This window comes from Physcomitrium patens, chromosome 14 (genome assembly GCF_059467195.1).
Source record: "Physcomitrium patens ecotype Gransden chromosome 14, ASM5946719v1, whole genome shotgun sequence".
NCBI lineage: Eukaryota > Viridiplantae > Streptophyta > Bryopsida > Funariales > Funariaceae > Physcomitrium > Physcomitrium patens.
In genome coordinates, this window is record NC_143423.1 from 13,411,951 (window position 1) to 13,422,388 (window position 10,438).

The 10,438-nt window shown below is 33.5% G+C and overlaps 1 protein-coding gene across 1 annotated transcript; it reads right to left on the reverse strand.

The window, feature by feature from the left end:
- Window positions 1-815: 815 nt before the first annotated feature.
- LOC112291811 (uncharacterized) lies at window positions 816-5,463 on the reverse strand. The gene is made up of 8 exons (XM_024539718.3): window positions 4,714-5,463; window positions 3,524-3,671; window positions 3,270-3,420; window positions 3,042-3,167; window positions 2,715-2,795; window positions 2,400-2,592; window positions 1,851-2,115; window positions 816-1,671 (listed from the first exon to the last, which is right to left on the reverse strand). Exons 1-8 carry the CDS (start codon window positions 4,912-4,914, stop codon window positions 1,445-1,447), a joined length of 1,392 nt encoding a protein of 463 aa, XP_024395486.1. The 5' UTR covers window positions 4,915-5,463; the 3' UTR covers window positions 816-1,444.
- Window positions 5,464-10,438: the final 4,975 nt, after the last annotated feature.

Here is a 10,438-nt window from a genome sequence, read left to right on the forward strand (position 1 = left end):
GGGTAACCTTTTTTCGGGGAACTCGGTAACTTCTTATTGTTGACCTAATTGACTAGGGCGACACGCATGCCCTTGATTATCTCATCGCTGGGGAGTCACATGCACAGTGATAATCTTTGCCGAGAATACGAAAGTGATAATTTAGTGTATATTCGGGCGGATGGATGTTCGCTGGTAAATGATGTGAATGTTGATGGATTTATCAAGTCCAACAGTGGTAAATTTTCAGACGTGAATTACGGGAAGCGTGATTTCCGCAGCAGTTTTGACCTTCTCTGTTTCGACTTGAATCTTAACAAGTGTTTTTTTTAGGCTCATGTGTTTAGAGAGAAGTAATGAGGAGCCTTTCGAGAGTCTATACTTACTACTTAGTTCTGACAAATTCAAAGAGTTGAACAGGGTGGACGCATGTACCAGAATACAGTCCTCTTGAACACAGTGTACAACCCCATCTCTTTAAAAGATTCTCATCTTCTGAAGGCAGGAGGCACCGCAAAAGACGACATTTGATGTTGGATAACTTCTCTTGCTGAACGGGACGTGGATGGTTTCATGCAAGCCCACATTAGTCTGACCTTATGTGCAGAGCATGATGAGCTGATTATCCTTACCTTCAAAAGAAGTATGTAATGCCTTGAAAATGATGTACATGGTTGGTTTTACATCACATATACGACAGTTCACGCTGAGAAAAAACCCTCTTCAATACCACTACAAAACGTGTCATGAATTCGTCAAACATTAATAAATCAATAAAAGCAATTCATAACTAGACGGTGACATCCCTATCGCAAAGACACACTTGCAGATCAGGATGAAATTATAATTGAGAGGCCTTCAAATTAAAAATTACAGTGACCACATTCAATGTTCCTTGAAACCTGATTGATCTACAGAGTGTGCACTTATAAATTTATCTAGAAAGCAAGAGCTTTCTTATAGAGGATAACCTACACTAACAATTCATTAAGTTCATTCTTGTACATGAAATTCGGTACTGGTAAGCGGCTATTTGAGGGGATTGTTACAAAGCTGGAAATCAAATGCAGAGAGGACGTATCAATCGAGATTCTGATACATCTACTCTGAAGATCTTGCTTTCCCTCCTTTTGAAATTCCATGAGTGCCAGAATGCAAAATCACAGCCCGTCTTCACAGCCAAGAGAAAAGTCCTGAAGTGAGACTTGAATACAATCGCCGTAGCTGCCACTGCCTTCAGAAGTGCGAACCATGATTTTTAACGTCACATATACCCAGCGGAGGGAGATTACGGGACTGCTGGTATTGATGTCAACAGCTGATATTCTGATTCTCTACGCACGACACAGAGCATGGAGATGATAGCCTCAGCCTGACTTGATCTTGGCCAAAGAATGGCGAGAAGATTTCCAAGACTCTATCCAACAGAAGTAAAAGATGCTGAACTACAAGTCACCCAATGCACCTAATTCGACCAAACATGAACCAATCCATGTCGATTCCCAGTATATATCTCATTTCTTTCTTCATCATAAAATAGGGCAGTAACATCCTCAAGAGCTTCCTGCACTGAACTTCTTATGTTTGAAGAATTTGCACGTGCACGGGGGCTGATCCTGACACTTGGATCATCTGCCCTAATCTTTGCAAGACACTTCCCAGTCAAGATGTTGCTGATGTTGATGGAACCAACTGCATAGACAAACAAAAGAATGCGTCTTACATGAACAAGGTAACATCTAGGAGAAAATTTCATTTATTCCAAGACACCGTCACATCAAAGGGGGAATCGTCAATTTCACTCCATATAATAAATCAAAGGCACTGCGAGTTTCATAACAAACTCACAATTGACTAAAAGAGAAACATACCTTCCTCGACAGAGTTATCTGGATGAGCTTTGCAGTAAGAGATGATAAGATCTTGTTCACTGGTTATGTATATGTTGTTTGTGTTGCAATCCGGATACCACAGCAAGTGATCTTCAAATGAGGTCACCAGCTCTCCTCTAAAATTCCACACTGCTACAGTCCTGTTGCGGAAAGTGAGAAATAACTGATTCTCGTACAGAAAAATAAATGCCGAGGGTGTCATGAATTCTGTCCGGCTGACTTCTGTGAGTTGAGAATTCCTTACCTGCTTAAACGTTAGACATTAGTGCCAGAAAATATGCGAATAAATAACACCACTCAACTCAACTGCCAAGAGCTTATCACGTTATTATAAACACCCTCGTTGGCTTTAAAACTTGTCCACTAGAAGGTGGAGTGATCTTCCAGCATGCGCACAGGCAAAAGTAGTCAACTCAGCGTAATGCATAACCTATCCAAAGACTGCAGCATCTTTTCTTAATAAAGAGGGAAAGTTTTTTAGAGATTGAACAAAGGATGAGTAGAGCATTTTGAATGTATGAAACTTACATCAAGAATCTGAAGATTCTCATTTTCTTGCTTGACAAGCAGCTTTTCATTGAACTGTTCGATGAAGTCAACTTTCTTGTTTCGATGTAGCAGATGATTGAAGGCCTTGAGAACCGACCCATCCTCTATCGAAAGTATCTTCAGTGGCACATGACTTTGTGCCCTGTCAAAAATCAATAACATAATTCCAGGGCTGGAAAAACAAAGCACGTGTTAGATAACCACCCAATTGCATAATAGCACCAAGTCTTCGAGGTCTGCCAGTTGGTTCTCCCAACTGGTCCCCAAGCACAGGAGAAAGTAAAAGATAGACACCTTATTTTGATTTCTTGCACATGCTCGTCAGAAATAGAATACAGCATTGTATAGTTCTTCAAATCGAACACCTTGTAGATTCTGTGGTTACAATCCCACATTTAATATTAATACTGGAAGATCAATCTCCACTACATTTCAAGCACAACACTCGATAAATATGATAATAGTTTCACATTGGGAACACCATGGCACCTACAGTCAGCGTTATTAGTGTGAGCATAGAAACTCACAACCTCAAACACCCGCGAGAGCAGTTATCGCTACTCAAAACAAAGATGCAACATTATTGCAACTAAAAATAATTACGAGAATAAGGCTAAATACCTGTCTTGAGCAGAGTATGTAAGGACCTTCCCATTAACATCATCAAACTCAACAAACCCGGGCCACCTGAGCGATTCTGATTCGAACAAAGGAAATCCAGCATCAGGCTGTCCCCTCCGGATGTACCTGAGAAATGAATGCAATCCATAACCAATCACATCGAAACCTAGGAATCCACCTCAAAGCAATAACAAGAATCCTATGTCGATGAGCGATAGTATTGCTTACTCAATAGGTGTTGTCCTGCACTTCAAAGAACTGAAGTTGTCAGAGGCATAAACAGACACAGTGATCAATGAGTCGTTATTCTTGTTGTAAAATAGGCTTCGAATCACTTCATCATCCCTGATATTGAGAAAGCATATCCTCTTGTTTGTATCTGTAAAACAAGGAACACACCATAAAGAAACATAACCGCATTACGAATGTTCTTACTCAATACAAACTTAAGACAGTGTATTAAACAAAACCCGAAGTCGAACCTCTACTAAAGGCAGCACAGATCCCGGAGTGCGTTAACGCGAACACAGTATCTCGAGCGGCCACAATCTCTACTATCCTTGATCTCTTCTTCAGGAACGGTAGCTTCAAAAAATGATGAGCCTTAGGGTCATGAGTATCAAATTCTTCCTGCAAGGAAGAAAAAACAGACAGAGATGTCAAGACAATTCAATACATATCTGATCAACAGGTTAACCGTTGAGGAGCTACATGGAATTAATGAATCTATACTTGTGCATATGCTACCACTCAATAACCGACTCCTAACAAAATGGGACGGAAGGACGAGCTCATGATATCACTTCAGAAAATGCAAAACAGCTGGACGAATACTAAAATTCCTTTAGAGACCTTAAAACTGTTGAAGCTAGATGAACTAGTCACATTGCCGAGGTGAAATACTCTATTGAAATCTCAAGAACCCTGACAGGAGCAGATGAAGTTGAACTACTTAGGTATCAATTGACATGAAAGTGACAAATCTCGAATACCAGACCAATCAAAGCTGCTTCAAGTTCCAGGCAAGCTTCAAATGAGCTCATTGCTGGTACTCTATCAAGAATCAAAAGACAACGCTTCACATTATAGCCGTTTTCTAGTAAGATAATACCAGAAAAAGAGCTAATTAGGTCAAGATAAAGTTCAATCGACAGTATCATGGGTTCCTCACGCGAACCAGAGAAAATCACATGCTACAGCTCACAACCATCTTGACAATGTTGCATGCTTAAAAATTCGAAGGTAGTCGGCAATAACAGAACGCATGATACATAAAATCTGTTGCGTCGAATCCATGGCCTCAAATTTTCAAACCTAAACGGCGCAAACATCATAGTAGATAAAGCAACCCCTAGTACGCATCTCTCGTTTTTCTCTGATTAAACCTAACAAGTATGTTGCCGAACAGAAAAAACGATGTTACAGAACATATGCCTCCATTTATACTCTCTGCATAAAAAAAAGCGTGTCAAAATGGATAAATCATATCACACTTTACTCAATGTCTACTAACAGACTTAGCTTCACCCCCATCCAGAGCCCTCAGTGGCTTACCAACGAGGATACAAGAAACATCCGTGGATGTAGTTGCTGTTGGGAAAGTCGACAACAACACAGAAGCTAACTAGTCACAACGCAATGCAAAGATTCGCAAACCAGAAGAGCAACCGACCTGCAAATGAAAGTTCCGAAACTTCTCCTGGGAATTTGTCCGGTTAAAAGCCCAGTTCCCTGCACGACTTATCTCCCGCTTCAACAGCTTGCGGACACAGTTCTTGGTATCATCAGGTCGAGTCCGCTTCCTGGCCACAATCCGCCGTCCGTACGTTGGCCTGGGGCTGCTCTGCATCCTCACCTTACTTACCGATTCCATTCCTCACACTCCACGCCACCGCCCACCACTACCGAACCGCCCTCCACAACAACCTTACCCTACCTGCCCTAGTCCTTCCCAACCATTTCCCTAGTGCTTGTTCTTCCTCCACTCACTCTTAGAAACTCACTTCAAACGCTTCTACTCCTCCACAATTCTATAAATTCCCTTGCAACGTCTCGCTTCAACGCAAGACCACGAAGAACCACCCGCAACCCACCACAGACCAACAACTCTCTCCATCACCCAAAAGGCAGCCAAAACGATTCAGCGGGAGCGCAACAAACCTCTCTAACACTTAGGACTACTCTTCCAACAGAATCGCGTAGACCTTGGGAAACAAATGACGAATTCGTGAGAGTGGTGGAGGAAGATCCTCAGGAAACCCTCGGCCAGCGAAGCCCCTGCTTATTGCGCTACGGGCTCTCCCGACACCATTGTCCTTGTTTCTCTTACATGCTTCAGTCCTCCTCGCTCCCATGGCCCCAATACCGCATGTCTGGAACCCTATCTCCGCATCCGTGCCCACGCCCGTGGCCGCTTCATCCTATTTGGATGGCATCGCCGGGTCCTCCTCAGGTTTGAAATTTGAAGTGGGACCACGCTCTCCATTTCTCGTTCTCACTGTTCCCGCGCTGATTTTCCACCGTGGTGGTCCAGCTCGGCTTCCTTGGATTTGGCGCCAACTTGGTTGGTCCTAGTTTCTTGCTCTTTTTACCGCATTTAGGGTTTTCACTTCTGCTGCTTTTGCTTCTTACTGTGACAATCACTCTATCAGAAATCATGAATTGAGGTATTCTGATCATAATTTGATCCCTTGATAGCAAAATGTAATGAGTTCTACTATTTTATTTAAACATGCCTACTTTGTTTAACTCCATTATAAGAATTTTGTTTCTCTATTTAAAACACCACTTTATGATCAGAATTTTATAAATGTTCAACTTCAGAATCTCCCAGCTTAAATATTTTGTACAATATATTTCCTTTTAATGTATTTAAAATTCCAGAGTAAAAACCATGCATTCTCAAAATGTGATACAAAAAATTATCAAACAATCATACATACATGAATATATACATGCCTATTTGAAAAATATTATAATACTTGTGATGTAATAATTCATAATTTTAATAAATGATTTTTTCAAATAATAACTACTTTTGTGTGCTAAAAAATCCTAGAATACATAGAATTAATTTGTTGTGACAACCAGTCTATAGAAATAAAATAAGAAAATAGATTTTATGCTACAACTTAAAACTGTATAATTTTTTTAATTTATGCTGGTTTACTTTGATTTTCTTAAACCTCGTTTTATGTCCAATTTACATATATTATCAAATTATACGTAATTTTTAAAAAATTAAAAAAATTATTCAAACTAATTATTTTGAAGGAATATATACATATATATATATATATATATATATATATATACTTATATATACACACATACCTATTTAGACAATAAAAAGGAAAAAAAAAAAAAAAACAAAAAAAACAAAACAAAACAAAACAAAACAAACATATGTTATAAATTTTTAAAGTTTTACATGCTTCAACAGTACCAAGTTGTAAATAATAGATTTAAATTGACTTGTATCATATAAGACGTTTTACAAAAAAACTTTTACATTCAAAACATAAGCAATCTCACTTATAAAATTATAAATGAAACTGATTTTGCAAGAATTTAAAATAAAATTAAATAAAAAACAATAAATATTTCCAATATAAATATGCTGGATTTTTAACATGATACAGTGATATAATGTAGCTTCTTAAAATAGTTTACAAGGTTGCAAATATTTCCTAACTGAAGAGAAAACTTATTATAAGTGTAAAGCTTTATTTTAATTAGTTTTTTTTTTTTTTTTTTTTTTTTTTTTTTTAATCAAACAATGGTCTTATTTCAATTTAGTATGTGTAGTGAGTTATACTTATTTTTATTTTTATTTTTATTAGATAACGTTATTATTGGCCAAATCAATGATCAGAAGAACAATAAAGATACAATTAATGTTCATATATAAGGTACTTAAATATTAATACAACATGTAATGTAGATCATTTATGATGCATTATTAGACACATTTTTTTATCTTACAATATACAAGACATGTAATATTTTATTACTGCATTAAGAATGAGAGAAAATGTTACAACATGCAACTGGTGGATTTTACAAACCACATGTGTTATATTCTTCTTTTGTTTATTTATTTTATTATTATTATTTTCTTGTTACGACTAGTCTTTTCTATTGCTTTAAAAATCAACATCAATCTGCATTACCCTTGTTTTTCCAACTTCCTAAAATTATTAAAACTAAATTTGTGAACAAACCTCTCATATTCATCTCTTGTAAACACCTTTGTTGATACATCCAACAGTATGAGCTCTATCAGACAAAAAATTCAAGCATATCATTCTATTTTTCTAATTTTTCTCTCCTTGAATAATATTCTTTGCAAGAAATATGCATTACAAATATGATAAATGATTTTATTTCTTCAACTTGAAGACATCTTAAAAATACCACAAACTAACAAAGTTATGTTGTTTCTTTAGCACATTGGCCAATGATTATATATTATGGTTTGCATATAAATATACAATACTTAGATGTTGCTTGCTATTCCATGTAATAAATTGATTTTCAGCAATAAAAAAATAAAAAATAAAAAAGAATGCATTAAGTAACTGCCTTGCAATATTTAGGAACTTTTGGATAGTCTGCATTGAAAAAAATATATATATATATATATATATATATGATTTGTATCCTTATTTTCTAATTATATATCTATCTATCTATCTATCTATATATATATATATATATACACTTTCAAATTTATCTTTAAGAAAATAAAATCCTATAAACTTAACTAATATCTCTATTCTTGATTTGTGAGAAATCCCTACACAAATCAAATATGCAATGTCAAGAAAAAAAACTTAATTATTTTTTTACTTGTGATAGATTTTGTACAAAATATAAAATATGAAATTTTGATAAAATGATCTACTATTATAAATATAAAATCATATAAATCTAAGATTAAGAGATTCATGATAAAATCCATAGAAACAAAAATCTATGATTGTTCCAAAATAAGTATTGGTTGAAGAAGTCTATAAGATCAATGATGAAGAGTTTTTGATCTTGAACAAATATGACATAATTGTACAAAGTCATTAACTCCCTTCCATATTTGATGCCACCAAAAATCTCTTAATATCAGTTCTAAAGACTTATTGTATCCAAATGTTTGGCTATTGAAAGTCATGAGAAGCTTGAAAAATACATAATTATACTTTGCCTTCTAAAATATATGATTTTTCTTTAGAATAGAATAGATTATTTTAAAACTTGAATTTAAAAGTATAATAAAATTAAAAAAAAATTCTATGTATTATTAATAAGAGGATTAAAGGACATACTTGATTGAATTTTCTTAAGAAAGGTTGAATCAATAGTCAATCTTAATTTTATTCCTTCAAGATAAAAATGCTTTAGTTTTAAGAGATTCATTTTTTGTTGATCAAAAGATAGATTTCTTTCTTTTGGTATAAGATAAACATGTCTAGAAGAAATATTTAACAAACCTTATTATTTTTTTTTGATGCATAAGTAATCTTAAAATCAAATCTTGATAAAGACATGCTCTAACAGGCTTGACAACAATTTAAAACATGTACTTATATAAAATATTTGATATTCTTGGAATCCATATATATATATATGATGATTAGAATAAAAATGCCTTCTAAATAATGATGCTATTTTAAAAATAAAACCATAATTATATGAAGTTTTTTAGCATAGATTTCTTAGTTAATCTTGGCTGTTAAAAATATCTTAGAATAAAAAACTATTGGATAGAGCTTATTATTTACTTCTATTTGTCACAAAACAATACCTATAGGAAAGTTTGATACATCTAATTTTATGAAGAATGCCTTAGAAAAATTGGCACAATACAAAATTGGAATTGAAATAAATATTGTCTTCAAAGCTTTAAAAGATACTTCAACATCTTTGTTCCATTCAAGTTTATCATTACATATCAAATGTATAAAAGGAGTTGCAACTTCAAAAAAGTTCTTAATGAAGATCTTATAATAATTGGCAAATCTCAAAAAATATTGCATAGCTTTGAATATTTTTGGAATTTTCAAATCTATGATAGTCTGGATCTTTTTTGGATCCGTTATAAGTTCTTTGTTGGAAATGATGCATCCTAAAAAATCAACTTAAGTAGTATAGAATACGTACTTTTTCATCTTAGTATACAATCATGCATCTACAAGTTTTTGTAACACAAAATAAATATGAAGTTCATATTCACTTGTATTCTTAGAATAGATTCGAATGTCGTCTAAATAATAAACAATAAAATCATTAAGAAATTCATTAAAAATATCATTCATGAAATATTGAAAAGTAGTTAATATATTTGTAAGTCAAAAATACATGATATTATATTTGTAATGTCCATAATTAATTTGAAAAGCAAACTTCTATTTATCTCCTCTTTTACTGTGGACTACATTGTGTGCTCTTTGTAGATCTATTTTTGTATATATCTTTGCTTGATTGAGTTAATCAAGAAGTCTTAAAATCAAAAATAGAAGATACTTATTATATATAGTAATCATATTAACTCTTTGATAGTCTACGCACATCTACAACGATCCATCCTTTTTCTTCACAAATAAGATAAGAATTCTTATTGGAGATTTTAAATGGCATTTGAAGTTTTTAGCCAAGTTCTTGTCAATATATTTTTTTTAGTGTAACCAACTCATTTTACAATAAGTTGTAGATTGGTCCAAATGATGATTGAGCTTTTTCTTGCAAATCAATTTAACAATCATAAGGTGGATGCTTTAAAAGAATATTTATATCTTTCTTTTTAAAAACATCATAAAAATCTTAATACTGAATAGGAATATTATTTAACATCTTTTGACTATCAAAAATAAGTGTGGCTTATATAACAAAAGATAATCTTTTTTTTGTTGCAATAATAAAAGCTTTTGCATATAGCAATAAGGATTTGAATGTTTTAGGCTTATATATTTTTATTTGACTAATGGAATTTTGGATCAAACTGTAAGAAAAATTGAGGTTATGAGAAATCTAATTTATTCAAGAATTATATTTTTTTTAACCACAATAATCCTACAATAATTGAAGTGGATGAGATCTTTTTATATTAAATATTACTACATAATAATGATCTTTAATTGCTACATCTAAAAAAACAATCTCATAGGTAATAACTCTAAAAGCCAACAAATAATCATCTATAATTTCTACATGTACAAAATTAATTTTTTTAAATAATAATATCTCTTATTTTTTAAAAAAATCTTCATCTATAAAAAAAGTTAAGGCTCTTGAATCTAACAAGACTAAGACTTTGTGATTTTTTGGTCCTAAATAAATTTCTATTGTGAAATAAGGTGAGGAATCTTAAAAAAAAAAAAAAAAAAGACCTTTACTAGATATTA

Bases quoted from the DNA above. Each gene is read 5' to 3' on its own strand.
- LOC112291811 (XM_024539718.3), bottom strand. From the start codon at position 4,914: ATGGAATCGGTAAGTAAGGTGAGGATGCAGAGCAGCCCCAGGCCAACG. The intron at 3,672-4,713 runs GTCGGTTGCTCT...TCTTCCTTGCAG, and splicing joins TTCGGAACTTTCATTTGCAG to GAAGAATTTGATACTCATGA. The intron at 2,796-3,041 runs GTATTTAGCCTT...TTGTAACCACAG, and splicing joins ACATACTCTGCTCAAGACAG to AATCTACAAGGTGTTCGATT.